General features: G+C 42.7%; 1 protein-coding gene across 2 annotated transcripts in view; it reads right to left on the bottom strand.

Annotated features, from left to right (window-relative positions):
- Positions 1-16,554, bottom strand: part of nptna (neuroplastin a) — a 61,170-nt gene that overhangs the window by 1,831 nt on the left and 42,785 nt on the right. For both annotated transcript variants that reach the window (XM_006629010.3, XM_015343635.2), the window contains 4 exons: positions 16,015-16,109; positions 11,709-11,842; positions 10,522-10,795; positions 159-180 (listed from right to left, as the gene is read on the bottom strand). In XM_006629010.3, coding sequence (XP_006629073.1) covers positions 159-180; positions 10,522-10,795; positions 11,709-11,842; positions 16,015-16,109 — 525 coding nt within the window. The remainder of the gene's footprint in view (positions 1-158; positions 181-10,521; positions 10,796-11,708; positions 11,843-16,014; positions 16,110-16,554) is intronic.

Raw genomic sequence — 16,554 nt, 5'->3', positions numbered from 1 at the left:
TTAAAAGGCAACAAATGCATCCAGTATGTATCTCGGTATGGTGCATATGTGTGTGTGAAAGCAGTGGAGTGGTGCCAGTTATTCCTCTATTCATTGTTTTTCTGTATTTCTACTTTCAAATCACAACAATATGGAGAAACTATTCTTTTCACACTTACATCGGGCCAGCTGGTTCATCATCTGCAGCAGGATGGAGGGCAAGGAGGGAAAGGTGAAAATCAATTAGTTTTGTGATAAATGCAACTGTTTGGACTGAAAACTCACAATACATTTAACACCAGTCATTTTTTTTTTTTTTGTTGGTGTAGTTTTTATAAAACAAGTGTTAGTTTTCCACTTTGTAAGATTAAAAAACAGAAAAAATGATAAATGCTGTTACATGATTCAGATAAAACAATTTAAAATGGTCATCATGAAATACTGCAACTGAAGCGGACATTTTTTATGATCTCTGAATTGTAGAAATGTATGTTTGTATTATATTTCATATTCCAATACTTTAAATATTGTCCCCAAGTTCCAGTGGTTCACTCATTTTAGAGCAGATTAATGACAAGACAGAAAAACCAACATCGGATGCGTGGAATACTGCTGACACCAGCTTTCCGCAGACGTCACAAACTCTTTACACTTGTGGAAAAGGAGGGCAAACCCGATGGCTAAAGAATTATCCCTTTTTTAGACTTTTCAGAAGTGTTCCTGTTTTGTTTGGGGTAGAATCCGTGTGTGACATTAATTAAAATCGGTAATTAAGCTTATATCTGACACCCCGTTTTTTTTATTGCCAAATGCCTCTGTTGGATGTCTACAGTAGCCATACTGAAGCTTCTTTTTTTCCCATGTTTATGAGGATCACAAATACAGTTAAGCTAAGTCCTAGACAGTCGCTAGAGGTCTCAATAAAAAGAACAATTTCACAAGGTATGTTCTCCGCTGCGTTGAATCCATCTAACCAGTATTAAAGAATATACCAATTCTGTTGTATATAATATTAATTGTAGACCAAATGTTTGCATTTTAATAATGTGATTTTAGGAAGAATTCAAGTTGCTTTAATTCATTGCTGAATTAAAATGTGTGCCAGGTTGATACAAGACAACATCTTGCCCCACTAGGTGGTCCATATCCTTAATGAAATACCCAGTGGTGGTGTGGTTATTACAGTAGTGCAGATTAATGTCTGAGGGCAGCAGGATTCCACCGTGTCTGGCGCACATGGAGCAGGTATGGACTTTACAGTACTACACAGTGTGGCCGTTGGCATGAGCGCAGGCAAAGAGTGGCACCTGTACAAGTGACCCAACTCCCCCTTTGCTTCGACGCAACCGAGAGTTTAAAGCAGCTGCCAGAACACACAAGTGGACTGGCCCAAAAAAAATTAACACACAAACAAAGAAACCTGGAACCCACAGCTTGAAATCAGCCAGAAGACATCAACGGCAAACCAGTGTGATAAAGCAATCAGGCCAAGACCATTGGCCAAACTACAGTTTTGGAAACAGAAGAGAGGAATAATGAAGAAAAAAAAAACTGGAGTATTATGAACGACCAGACAGTGTACTGTAAAACTGTGAAAGACTCCATAGCTCAAGGGATGTTAACATAAAAGCACAAGTGGAAAATGTTGCTCCAAATACATCCTTGTAGCTGATTCTGTTGTTCAGGCCATAACAGAATACTCTGCATCAACAGAGGGGACACCCTTCAAGTCACTAAGAAGAAAAAATGGAAAACTATTGCAAACCCAACGCAAATGGCTTTTCCCTGGTTTAGCAGCTAAGGTGTGTACAGTTAGAGCAGTTTAGGGTTTGCATGCACAGCTAATTAATGCAGTAAGCCTATGCTAATATTGTGCAATATGCTTTCATTATAAGGTGCACCTGCATGCTGCATTTCTCTCTGTATCGCTGCTACAAAAAAGGTATCTAAAGCAATTCAATCACTTTAACCTTTTGTGTTTTTGAGATGAACAAAGGGTTAAAATGCACGGTGCAATGAACAGGACACATTTCAAACAAGTTTTCTCATCGCGGTGTTTCCTTGTTGTGCACTTGAGTCAAGAGTTTCTACAAAAGCAGATATTTACGGTTCACTTCAATGCCATATTTATGTAAATACTTGACCTCAGGATAGACTTTTTTTTCCAGAAAATGCTCTACATCTCGTTATCCTCAAATAAAGTTGAATTACACCCACATAAAACTGTCTGAAAGTGTGTCCAGCAATAACATCATTGCAGGTTTTTTTAACTCGGGTGTTGGTGATTGGTGGTTTAGCCTTGCAGGACGGGCTTCTTTCCTCAGCACTCTTACCAACTGCTGCAAAGAGGAAGGTAACCGTCGCATAATAACAGAAAGAAAATAGCGCAGAGGAATGGGCTGTATCTAAAACCTTGAAGCCTATAAAAAAGGTAGATTCCTGGCATTTCGAAACTCCCTTACAATCCCCAGTTCTGTGTCAAACAGCATAAAACATAAAAGTCAGATGGCAATGCCAAAAAAATGGCAAAAAACTAGAACAGAAAACAAAAGTGGCCAGAACATAACTTTGAAATGGGAGGCTTACGGGATGTTAAAAACCAGCTGTGACTGTGAGTGGAGGAAGTACTTGGGCATATAGAACAAAACAAACGTGTGTTTTGACAGCATGGACTGACGGACTGTAAAAGAGACTGAAGCTGATAGAGAAAAAACAAACTCTGGAGGCATGCAGATCGCTCACTTACCAACAATTTTTGGGGTTATGATGCGATTTGGAAGGGGGGGAAAAAAAAGAAGTCAAAGTAACCCACAGAGTCAATGAAACCTTCCCCAAAAGACCCACCCTCCCTTTTGGACACACGACTGGCAGACTCATCACTGCCCCCTGCAGGGTGGAGACAGCACAGGCCTGAGCTGGTGCCTCAGCCTGCCAGGCACAGGGTGTAATTCAGATCAAGTACGGAGACACATCAACCTGGAGAGACCCAGAGCAGGAGGGGTCAGAGAACGCATCACCGATTCTTGCCTGGCAAACCATTTCTGATGACCTCTTATTTGATGGGTCCCAAATTTATTCTGACATGATTTATGAGTGTTCTTCAGTGGTACTTTCTGTGTTTTTTTTGCTGGTGTGCATAGAACCTGTTCCCTGTGGCTTCCAGATCTTCAGCTTTGCTTCGTTCCCTGGTGTTCTTAATGACTTAATGACCCCATTCCCATCATTTTCTGGCCCTGCATTAAACATGCCCACAAATCGGAAGACTCCAGCACTTTGGAGTAGATTGTGGGGATCTCTCGGGATATAGCTTTGTCATGGCTGCATTGGAAGCACCTGATCCTTGCAGATGCCCCAGTGCAGTTTAACTCCCCTTGTTAAAATGTACCCTAGTAAGTCTGCACGGTAACTTCACTCTTGGCACAGTTGTTTTTCTGTGCTTTGCTGTCACTGTGTTTTACCACACGAGCTCATGACGAGGCCCTGCCTCAGTGCGGTAAAATATCCCACGCTTTCAAATGTTTCTTATGGTTAATCGTGATCGTACCACAGTCTAGTAAAAGCACACAGAGCAAGGTGCAAGGTCATTTTGTGCGAAACTTGGTTGATATTACCAAAGTAAATTACCATGGAAAAATGTCATTATGGTTATCACATGAGTTAATATAGGTAGTTTTTTAAAGAAAATATTAAATGCTTTTACAGGCTGTGCTAAATATACACTGTATACCACAGTCAATACATCTTCTTTAGCTTTTTTTACAATGCTGTATGTACTTTTAAGACCTGGAAAAATGAGAATCCTTCTACTTCTGTAAATGCTGTTACATATTTTAATTTAAGACTATAGCTGTTTGCATGTCCATTGCCAAATCTGAGATAAGATAAGATCACTTTATTGGCCATATACAATTTCTTGCATTAGGAATTTGTCTTTCACAGACCCCAGCTTGCTCTCCTTGAGACAAACAGACAGGGAGAGAAGCTGGGGGTCAGAGCGCAGAGTCAGCCCCTGGAGCAGTTGGGGTTAAGGGCCTTGCTCAGGGGCCCAACAGAGTAGGATTCCTCTGCAAGCTGTGGGATTTGAACCGGCAACCTTCCAGCCACAGGCGCAGATCCTGAGCCACAGAGCCACCACTCCGCCCCTTCCGGAACACTTTGATGACAAGAAACCATACCAAGGTGCCAAGAATTTAAGGCCTTCAGCTGGTCTCACTTTTTTCTCAAAGGACTGACAAGACGTTCAGATGGCACAGGGCCACAGACAGGAACGTCATCAGCCTCTTGTCTTAAAACCACCTAAAATCCGCTGTCATTATCAATGCTTACCCTCTCACCATGTTTAAAGGGAGTAAACAGAATAAAAAGGCGATTTCACATGCCTGAGTATTGCTTCTCACTCTGCCAGTGTTTCAGTGCATTTAGTGGTATTTTCAACTGTGATCGCAGTCATGCCTCAAGGAGTTTTGGACAGAGGCGTGAGGTGAGGCCTACACTTAAGGCTCCTGTGATATCCACAGAGCATGCTGGAGTTTTCATGCTTCACTTTCAGATCAACAGTATGCAACAACGTCATGTCATATTACGTGAACCTCATTTGTTGATCACATCTGCAATGATAATCTCGGGTATAAAAAATGGCACATCCTAAATTGCCCTGGACAGTAATAGGAGGATCCTTGAACTAGGACAGGAGATCTTAGCCCCAAAACCTGTACATGTTTATTAACCTGTAGAGTTTACTCTGTGGGTACTTTTTAACTATGCCAGGTTATAAAGAAACCATAGTTTACTATGGTTAGTCTGTACTACAGCAATGCAATGCTACATGTAAGAAGAGTTTGCAAACTAGAGGAGGCTATTTGGACTAGGTCCTTCTGTTGCTCGGTATCTAATTGATCAGAAGATCTCATCCAGCTCTTCCTTGAATGGTATTAGCTTTGAAAAGATGGCTGTTTAGTTTGATCATGCGAATGTCAGTTTTGTGGGATTAGAGCACAGTGAATGCTTGATAAACCCATGTCGTAGAGAAAAAAAATAATTGAAAAAATGTGTGAAATTACCATGCCACGACCGTGGTAAATTTCCACAAGGGTCATTTTCTCAAGTAAATTCTTGCCACAGCAGGCTCACTCAATTTTCAATTCAGACTCATTTTTATAAAATAATAAAATCAAACACTCTATAGTAGAGTACTGTATCTCTATTCTAACCTCCATCTGCCTTCCACTAAAAGAGAAATTATGAAGTTATGTTCAGATAAATGTCCTGAGCCTGACTTACCGAGATTTAGTGCAATGTTAATATTTCAGTATCCCTCACAAAAGAATGAAAATCAAAAACAGTTCAAATGTCAAAATATAACCAGAATACAAGAAATTCAGTCTGGCAAGGCTAAGTCTTTTTAGAAGATCTTTCCTGTGTTTTTCCAAACTGATTTTTTAATAAGACTTTAACAATCATTTTTTAAATGGACACACAGATGTATACTATAAAAATCAGAACTTGTCAAAATGAACCTCCATAACCTTGTAATGTATGACCTTAAAACCATACATTTAACTTACTGAAAAGTATATGATGCAAAATGCTGGAATAAAATGTCAACTCTTGAAAGTGAAACCATACCGCAAAATGCACACCTGAAAGAAGTGTGAAATAAAGCTAGGAAACCTCTGGAGCTACAGCCCCAATTGTGAATGAGGCCTTAATCAGGTTTTCAGCTGTGGGATTTCAGGCCTTGTACTGTAGTCTGATAGTCTACTATCAGTGTACAGCAGGTGGCACTGTGAGAGCTGGGAAGGAACTCCTGAAAAATACCTTTGTAATTAAACTTTGAACTTGCCAAACATTTTCTATCTTTTTTTGTCGCTCAGTTTGGAGTCCTGACCTGTGAAGCACACTGGCTTTCCCCTGTAACCCATGTACTGCAGAGGGAGGGCACACAGCCCCTGTCAGAGCCAGCTCTGAGGCTCACTGGCGCCCAGCGGGTCACAGGAACGGCTGGGAAAGCCAAGGGTCACCACGCAGGACCACGTGGGGGGTTCAGCTGCTGGGGGAGCCCTGTCCCAGTTACACAGCCCAGGCTCTAACCAGCAGCACCTGGACTTCTACCTGTGAATAGGGTTAGTTGTACGAACCACTGGAGCCCCTGAAACCTGTCAGACAGAAGTGTACAGCACTCAAATAAATTGAGACTGAACAATCTGTTGTTTCTTCAGAGTGCGATTTGAAGGCGCAAGTTTCAATACGTACTTCTTAAGTTATTACAGCACCAAGTACTAATCCTTTGTAAATCTCGCCTCTTAAAACTAAAAAAGTCAGCGTATGTCTCTTTTTCAAAATTCAGGGGAATAAATATTTAAAAGACTCTATGAAAGAGAGGAAGGTTACAGAAACGGAAGAGAAAAGAATGAAGTGCAGAAACTGAAAGGGTCTTGTTATGGGATGAGAGAAACCGGGGAAGACATTGACAAACCAAGAAGGGATTTTCTAGGGAATGTGAGGAATGAGAAAGCATGACGAGTGATTGCTGTTCAGTCCAGTAAAATGGTAAGGGCGAGCACTGACTCAACAGATAAAAACACTTTCCGTAAGTTAAAACAATGTTATTACTTCAACAAAGAAAGTAAAAGGCACAAGCAGCCCCAATGCCAGCTGGGGTATGTGTGCTGTACTGTCTGTATTCCAAAACATTCATCAGGGCCATTCATCTGCTTCGAAGAGGAACAGGAGTCTTGTCAATGACACTTTGAAGAGTGACTCAAATTCAGACAAGATAAGGCGAAGGTAATATAGCGAGGAAATAAATGTGTGTCAGTAGTTGTAAAAAGAATGAACATCCATTCACATGTTGGAGTGATATGTAACATGTGACTGACAAAAAAATTAGGAAAATTGTACGTGTGAAGGTTTCTTTCCCTTTCCAAGTTTCCATGTATGGGAAGACCGCGGTTTTGCAAATATAAGAATTCAGATCACTGATACTGATGACTAGTGAGTTCATATACTCAATGTCAGCATTTCTATGGTAGAGAGGGACGAGTTTGGACTCAGTTTTTTGCTCCACTGGAGGGATATTGTCTGAAAAGTAGCCAAGCACTTTCTCAATCAGTTACTATCAGTAGTGATTTATCCCACAACTACACTGACTCAGTGACATAGAAATGATATTGCTACCATCTTATTAAGCAGCCAGTTTCAAATGATGAAAAGAGTGATACCGTATCTGAGAAAGCAGGGTTTAGAGCTGTCTATGTCTGCCTCTGCAAAAAGCAAATGAATAGACCTTAATGTGATTTCAGAAATGTGCCAAAACTAAAAACATTCTTCATAAGAAACATGGAGGATTAGTTTAATCTCTATATTCAATCGTGATACCATCAAATGTGTTACTTTATCATTTAACAGGTTGGGAAGCTTAGAAATAAATGTGTGCTGACAGTTTACCTGGAATGTCTCCCAGCGGCGGATACTACCACAGCCGTGACAAGTAGCTCAGGTTAGGATTCTCCAGTCGCCAGCGGCAACACACAGAAAGGCAGCAGGGGGCTCGACTTTAAACGTTTGACTTGCACTCTGCCCAGTGGAAAGACACTAACTGGCCCTTCAGCACACTTCTAGAAGCACATGTTTTGCGAATACAGCACCAGGAGTTTACTTTCTTGTGATCTACTTACCCCAGTCGAGGGGGGAGGGGGGGGGAAGGGGGGTGGGAAGGGCCTGTAATGAATCTTAATATCGAATCTGTGATGCACAAGGCTGTGACCCCTGAGCAGCTGACATCATTTGCACGACAGCTAGATTCTGGAAACAAAGGTTGATTTCAGATCTGCTACAGCTGCTTTCTGTGCAGCAGCACATCAGATACAGTAGACTCACGTTTTACATGAAATATTTCTACACAAATTTGTGCTTACACAGTCAATGACAAAAAAATAAATGTAAAATAAAAAAATGTGGGAAATTTGACAAATTCCAAACTGGCACGGCATGCATCTGAGCTAAGCTTTGGGAACTAGTTACAGGGTCTGTAGCATGCATGGCCTTCTCCATCTCCTAGTGACTCCAACCCCAGTGACCTCTCTCCAGCTGTCTCATTGGAGAGAAACTCTGAATAGAGGCAAAAGTCAAGCGTGCAGCGGCTTCTTCATCATCGTCATCGTCTTCATCGCCATCAGCTGCACACTCCTTTCATATTCATCATCACTGTCATCACTAGGAGATTAAGGCAGTGTTCCCTGCATCTTATTAAGACATTTCATTAGATCTCTTTTGTATGCTGTAAAGTGCTGTGCTTGCTATATTACTGTTTTCATAATTATTTAAACTACATGCATACATATACTAATACACTTATGACTGATTTCACTAGTTTAAGGAAGGGTATAGGAGGGTCCAAGGGGGTGTTCTGATTCCTCACGATTTTGGATTTACACCTTACTACCACATAAAATGTGAGTCTACTGTATATTTAAGAGTCAAAAACAAAACATTTTCACACACTTCTGCATTTCAATGGTAGAGATCTGTTCTGAGGCATAGAAACATTTGGCTTTGATTTTTAAATTTCCTTAATGAGGGCTAAGGTAAGGTATGCTTCTGGTTTGAAAAGTTCAACAAATCAAAACTCGGGCAATACACGTTTTTTTGAAAGCATGTCTCTGCTCTCCCTAGGTGGCTCTCCTGCCTCTGTACAAAGGATGAAGTCTCTAAGAGCACTTGAGAGACTGGGAGTCACTGAACAAGCCTCTGTCATCACATCTTTCCCTGCACAGAGTTTACACAGAGGCGCTTCCTGTGTTGAATAAGAAGAGGAAAGATGCTTCTGTTTGGACCAGTTATGCTAGATTTCTCTCTGGGGGAGAGTAAAATCTAGTTTGAGTTCTTTCTCTTAAGGTGTATTTCTCTCAGCGACACTGGGTGTGCGGTTCATGCTAGCTAGCAGGAGTCCCACAGCAAGGCCTCCCATGATGCCCGGCAGCAGGAAGGAGCTCTTCACAGCCCTGACGGGCGGCTCTGGCCCAGAAAACGTCACTCAGATACGACCTGGCATTCACTAGCCTCAGCCAGCTCTTGTATCTTAAAACAGGACAGGCCTGTTTCACAGAAAGACTCAGAGCTGGCACAACAGATAACTGACGTATCCTGGCCGTTAAATGACTGCTGTGTAAAAAAAAAATACATATTAAGATAATGAAAGCTCTTCTTATTATAATGAAGACATATGAAATAACTTCACTTTTGGAATTTTGAAGAAAAGTACTTATATTGTGCAAGCAGAATGTTAATTATCTCATTAGTATCTCATTAGGTTTAGCTTCTGAAAGAGTAATTCTCGTCTTCCTTTAGAACTGGACTTAACATAATACGATTTTATGAGAACACTGTTTTCGCACAACAGACAAAATGCCCCTGGTGTTCAATACAATATACTCAATAACCATACAATTAATCTTTCAAGCAACAGGTAAATACCTCCCAAGTTGAGACGATGTGTGAGTAACTCAAGCCGGTTCCCTCAGTGACCATAAACTGTGCACTGTAAATTTCTTTAAAAGACCTGCAGTGCTCAGTAAATTAACCCTTCCTTGTTAACCTGCACTTAGTGACAATGCTGCACTTGCAAGCTTATGGACTCTTCTTTAATTCACTTGGCAGACCTTCCAGTGCTCTCGCGGCACATTACTACTACACATGAGTACTGTTGGCCAAAGTGAACTGATTTTGCCCATTAAATGGTGCTGCCTTACATTTCACGTCTGCAGGAATGGATACAAAGTCACAGCAGCACTGTGAAGCTGAAAGAGTGACCCTAGTGACCAGATGCTCTTTGAGCTGACAGGAGCGTGCTGCCGAACCACTGCCTCTGTGACTGAGGCTCTGAGAGGGGAAAGTGCACCAGAGCCCATCGGAGGGACAGCGAGTCGGCGTGCCGCGGACGAGGTGCTCAGGGCGCGGCGCGGAGTACCCAAGGATGAGCGTGAAAGCCGCTGAGGGCCCCTGCAGGGCGGAGCAAGGAACTGCGACACTGCGCACTGACGGCACTCCCGACAATCACCCCCAGATTAACTGATCCCCTCGAAGAGACATTTGTGCCAACTGCACCCTGTGTTGACAAGATCTTCGAGCGTTCCTAGCGTGTCTATGGTGTCTATGGAGATCGCCGAGGCGAAGATATGTATTTCAATTGGCTTTGTTTATAGGAATAGGTACACTCCCTGAGAAGAGGACAGCTGCTGTTTTCATTCCAGCCTTTTCAAGATCATTTAATAAGCCTGGCATTTTTCAACAGCGGTCAAAGTTGATGAATTAAAAGGTGCCCTTGACTCCAGGTACAGTTACTTCAAAATGTTCTCAGGCCTAAACAACAGTTATATTTTTCATTATTCATTCATTTTATATTTCATTAAGCAAAGTTTTGAGTGGCGCCAAAGCCACGTGGACACTGCTGAGCTTTTATCTAATTATTTTGACTGGTTTCTCAGCAGAGAAAGAGCGGAGCAGGCGGATCTGTTCTGAGCCCTCTGGCGATCGAGTCCTTACCGTCGGGCACCTCGTCCGGCCTCTTGCGCTTCTCGTACACCACGATGATGACCACCAGGATGATGATCTCTGCCAGCACACCCAGGAAGGGCCACAGGGGTGCCAGGTGGCTGCGCACGCGCAGGATGGTGGTGATGGACGAGGTGCCGATGAAGTTGGTGGCGTTGCACTGGTACTCGCCAGGATCGGAGTCGATCTGCAGCTTCAGGATGGTCAGCTCCGTGTAATTGTCCTTGTTGGTAATGAAGAAGCGGCCTGAGGAGTTGTCAATGTCCTTCCAGAAAGAAATTTTAAACGGGTGAGAAAGTGAGCCCAGTCCGAAGTGGTTTGAAGTTGAAGGACAGAGAATGAGGACAGGATCACTCCCTGCCTCTCGAATGTGTCTCTACCAACACAAGCCCGGTTACTCCTGCAGTGCTACAGACGCCGGGCGTCTCATCGGACACTGGTGCCCGTCTCTCGATCATCTTCTATTCATTGAAGGATCTTTTTACACAAGAGCCAAACAGTACAATGGCAAAGGTTTAAGGGCTATTAACATGTCCTAGCTACTCACAAAGCCTTTAGTAGCAGCTTAACAAATCATCCCACAAACACTTAAATTACGAAGAGAGGGGAATCAGTTCTCATGACAGCTGCTGGCACCTCTACCAAAAGCAGCGTGACGTTGCTCCCGTACAGACAGCGGAAACAGCGCCCAATCGTTTGTGCTGGTTTACGTCATTGTCGTTTACTCATCCCTTTCCTGGAATGGTGCAGAAGAACTGAACCGTTCGATTGTGCTGCTGAAAGTAGCGTCTGAGGTGCTTTCCTTACCGAGATACAGCGCCTTCTTTTTTCGGGGAGTCACATGACTCTTGCCACCTTTGTAGGGGGGCTGAGTGACGTCACACCCTGAAAAATAAAAGTGCTATATCTCGGGAATGAAAGCACCTCGAGCCCTACATTCAACGGCTCAAACCGGCACTAAATGACCACTAACGAATGTGGTAGGTTTCATCATTTGTGCTGCTGGTAAGGATGCCAACTTCACCGAGCTTCTACCAAAGACACAGAAAGCTGATCTAACCCACACATCTGTCACTGTCATAAAGGCAATCACTGCATTATAGGGCAGAGTAAGAAAATTACATTCTGTGCCAAATGCCGACCCACGGGCGCACAGCGGGCCCGTCGGGGGTACGTACCACAAACGCCTTCCCCTCCAGCTTGCTCCAGGTCCAGACGGGGTGGGGGTAGCCCACAGACTTGCAGTACAGCATGGCACTCTGGCCCTCATTCTTGTTCTCACTGCGCTTGTGGCCTGTGATGTCTGGGGAAGCTGTGACACACAACCAGAGACACGTTTCAGTTAAAGAGCACCTGCAGAACATCCAGGCTTTCTGAACCTCCTGCAGCTTCGGCTCTTGTGACATCGGGGGAGAATTTGTTGGTGGCTTTATCACCCAGTGTCTCTCACAGCACCAGGGTGACTTAACACTCATGTAATACTTAGATAAAGGGCACCAACATTTCTCTACGAATACAAGACGGTGTGTGTTTTTCCCTTTAACAGTGTGATTTAAACAGTTTTATATTTTTGTATAAACAGTGCATAAATTATTTCATTGTTATATGTTCACTTTACAAAAAAGAAATAATGAATAAGTATATACATTATAGAAATATATTTAAAAATATAGTATTTGGGAAAAATCAATATATTACAGGATGCTGTGTACCTTCAATACCTTCAGGGATCTGCCATAAGGGCAAACATTAAATTGGAATTTTACTGACAGAAGAGCTTAACTCCTGATATTAAAGCATTGTTGTCAATGTGTTAATACCATAGCAAACAAGTTGCAGCATCAGAATGTCCAACTTTAAACACGCCACTAGAGGGCGCAATATCACTAGTCTTCACAGAGTGCCGTTTTACAACTAGTCTCCTGCACCTGTAACCACACTATGAGGTGGATGATAAAGAAAGCACTGGTCACATTTTATATTATTTTCCCTATTCAAACTCATTGTGGAATTAAATTGCAATAATCAATGTTGCTCTTTAGTCATCACAACCTGGTGGAAAATGTTAAGTAGACTCAGACACTGGCCTTTAGACTTCATAAATGTTTGCAATGACATGGGTTTCCATCCTAGTCCATTGGTCTTCCTTCTATACATCTAATCTCAATGTGCAAAATAACCGTTCGTCTGCCTTCATGTCTAAGGAGTTTACTGGATTTGAACAAGAGGATGTGAGCTGGAAGACAGGAGACACGTGGCAGTGCATTCTTGATCTCATCTTTATGACTGCTTTTCTCGTGGAGTTATCAAATTTACAATCATTAAACTGGTCTAAGTCTCAATTTAATTCCTTGTCTTGACCCTTCATCAACTTTTGAAAGGAGCTAAACACTTTTTTTTAATTACAGGGATGCATTTCAGCCCTTCTCTTTTCAGCTACAGAACTCAAAGCATGTAATCCAGGGGAGTCTTTAGAACCGGGACCCAGGAACCCGAGCAGAAATTAATTTTAGCAGCACTCAGGACCAACGACAGAGACACCGCTGTATACAGAGTGAGGGTGCAGCATACATCAGACTTCCTAGACTCATGATGGGAGAAGACTCTGTAGGATCAATGAAGAGATACTGTAGTCCAACAGAATTCATGGATCATGAAAACGAGTGGTAACAAATGAGCAACTTGAGTCTAAAGACTCCCCCCTTTCTCATCTTTTCAATGTTCTTTATACTTGGAATCATCACCTTACTCATGAGAAATGTGCATGTTTTGCGGAAAGAGAAAGCTCTGTCTAAAGGAAAATCACATCAGCCTTAAAATTACAATCTTGGCTTCACAGAGAAGATAGAAGCTATAGGCCCCTTCTAATCTGCAAAATTACAGTAATTTCTTCTAATTAAAGTGGATTACAGAGGAGCCTGAACAGACCTTTTGAGCACTGTAGAAAGTAGGAATGGAAAAACCACTACAACCAGTTCTCCATGCTTACCAATAAACCACTAAACATTTGTGTAGCAGCACTGTTCTCTGCCTTTTCGAAAGGCATTGTGTTAATGAACGACATAGACCATATTAAGGTCACCTCAACGGCTGGATACCGACATTGAAAACACCAATGTACTTTTTACAATATACAGTTCTTTTCAATAAACTAGACAAACAATTTCAAACAATGGTACTGTTCAATCATCCAGCCAAGAAACACAAAAGTGTCTCATGTGCTATTCTGCTGCCTTACTAAACTGTACAGACATGACATTAGCTGACTAATATTAAGAAAGGTTGTTTTGTTTTTGCTATAAAAATGCATAAATCTAATTAAGAGGAAAATCGGGTCATTGAGAATTTTCAAATGCCAACACTGTCAAGCATGTCCGTGTTCCAGGAAAAGCAGCATGGGAGAACATTCTCTGACGGCTGCCTTTCAGCAGGGACACAGCCGAATGGAAAATCTGCCCAAAGGGACACTTGGAACAAAGCTACTGGGCCAGGAGGAGAGGGGGGACTGAATGCAGCAGAGGTCCAGACCAGTTCTGGAGAAACAAGGAAAACTACGGCTCAAATCTGAAAGGATGCACTGTGGAAATGTACTGTACACAAGTAGCACAGCACAAATGACACATTGTCTCACTCAAGGCAGCTGTGGTGGAATGATCACCATTAGACTCACAATGCAGAAGACTGAGATCAGTTTAAGCTTAACAAAAGAGCATGGCTCTGGTCTGCACACTGCCGGTTCTCAACTTTCTAGGGTTGAACACAGTAATTTACAAGGCAAGAGTGAAGGTTGCGAGATGGGGAGTAGGGCGATAATAGTTCAGACAGGTACTGAGGTGCCAAGCCATGCAGAGCCTTATAGGTGAGCATGAGAAAGTCCACACGGAATTTGACCGGAAGCCAGTGCAAAGACTCCAGGATAGGAGTAATGTCATCATTTGCACTAGACCTGGTCAGGATTCTGGCTGCTGAATTTTGGACATACTGCAGTTTGTTCAAAGTAGATTTAGATACCCCAGCGAGTAGAGCACTACAGTAGTCAATTCGAGAGAACACAAATGTGTTGATCAGCTTTTCAGCCACAGTTAGTGATAGCATAGGGTGTAGTCTAGCGATATTTCTGAGGTGAAAATAATATGTTTTGATAATATGCTGCCCATGTGGGTCGAATGTTAAGCCAGAATCGAATATAACCCCAAGGTTTTTCAATTCAGATTGAAGCTCAAGTACAGAACCATTTACAGATAGGGTAACAGGACTGGCTTTAGGAAGTTGATGGGGGTGCTAATAAGCATGACTTCAGTCTTGTTGCAGTTAAGATGAAGGAAATCTTGAGTCATCCAAATGTTTATGTCAGAGATGCAATTAGATAGAATAGAGACAGCCACATCAGTGTCAGGTTTGGTATGGATGTATATTTGAGTATCTTCAGCATAGAAATGATAGCTGAGGCCATGTGATCTTAAAAGCTGATCAAGAGGGAACATGTAAATGCTAAAGAACAAGGGACCCAGTATTGAGCTATGAGGAACACCAAACTTAACCAGACCAATTTCAGACCTGTACCCATTAAGAGAGACAAAGTGTCAGTGAGGCAAGACTTGAACCATTTGAGAGCAGCGTTTGAAACTCCAAACACAGGCTCAAGACGAGAAAGAAAGATGTTAACAGTGTCAAAAGCAGCACTGAGATCAAGAAGGATGAGTATAGAAAGAGAGCCAGAATCAGAAGCTATTAGAAGATCGTTAGTGACTTTGATCAGGACAGTTTCTGTGCTGTGAAGCTGACGGAAGCCAGATTTTGTGTGAAACTCAAATATCCCTTAAACTGTGACAAACATAAAACCTGTTTTATGTTAAATAGCTGTAGAGGAGAAAACTATAACTGCCATCCACAAGCTACAGCCAAGAGTACAGAGAAACAGCTGGAGTGTAGGATTTTGTTTGTTCAGGTTTGTGGGGCTTCTGTAATACTGTATCTTGGCTACAGTTCTTTCACAATATTTCTGATGAACAAGCGTGAAAGCCAGTGATACTCGCTACTGATGTCAGAGAGAACTGCACTGTTAAAGTTGGCTGGACCTGCTGAAGAGCAGATAGGAGGCAAGGTCTCAACAGCACTGACTATCCCACTATCTCACCATCTGTTCTCCTCCAGGAGAACCCAAGGACTTCCAGGATATTCCACTAAAATCAAGGGCTTCTGCCGGAGGCTTCTTTCAGAACAACAGCTTGTCAGCTTGGCAAAGTCCATCAGCGGAGCAAATGATAGTACAGTAAGCAGGAAACTATGGCAACTACATTTGCGTTGGTGCAGTAATGTTTTATTTACGTAGGAGTACGAATGTGGCTTAGGTGAGCTGTATCATATATATACACCTCACACTTGTGCAGTGATCTATTCAGACATCATCCCGATGTCAAGCGGTTCCTGAACTGGCCAGAAGCCATGTCCCTGCCTGTATGTGCGTCCCAGACACCCTCTTACCGTTGACGTAGATGGTGGCGTTGGCTGGGGGGGCCGACTGGAAGGTGTAGACACACATGTACTCGGCAGCATCATCCGCCCTCGGCTTCACCAACCTGAGCAAGAAAACCAAACGCCTGAAGTTACCGAGGAGCCTGGAGAGTTTCCACAAGCAGGGCCCTGCTGACAGAAGTCTGGCAGCACAGGGAGCTCATACTCAGCACTGGAGTGCAAGACACAGTACAAGCAGCAGAGTGTATTATCCCCAGTATAACACTGTAGGAGACAGATCTGGGCAACAAACCAGAGCCAACGTCCTTCAGTCCTGTCGCCTAGCTCCCTTTCTACCTGATCAGCAGCCCATAAGAAGCTGGGATAAGACAAAAGCCTAAACCCTAAAATGAAAAAGAATGAGATAATTGGTTTCTAAATTGTGTAGAAAATAAGAAACCATTCCCCCAAAAATCCAAACTACCGAGGCATAGAAGCGCTATGTCATGCACACACTGTGAAGTCAAGAGGAGGTTCCAGCACTGCGGTAGCTCTGGACAGGGCTGGTCT

Source organism: Lepisosteus oculatus, chromosome 5 (genome assembly GCF_040954835.1).
Source record: "Lepisosteus oculatus isolate fLepOcu1 chromosome 5, fLepOcu1.hap2, whole genome shotgun sequence".
NCBI classification, from domain to species: domain Eukaryota; kingdom Metazoa; phylum Chordata; class Actinopteri; order Semionotiformes; family Lepisosteidae; genus Lepisosteus; species Lepisosteus oculatus.
Note: the sequence above shows the minus strand (reverse complement) of the source record. Positions and strands in the feature narration are given on the sequence as shown.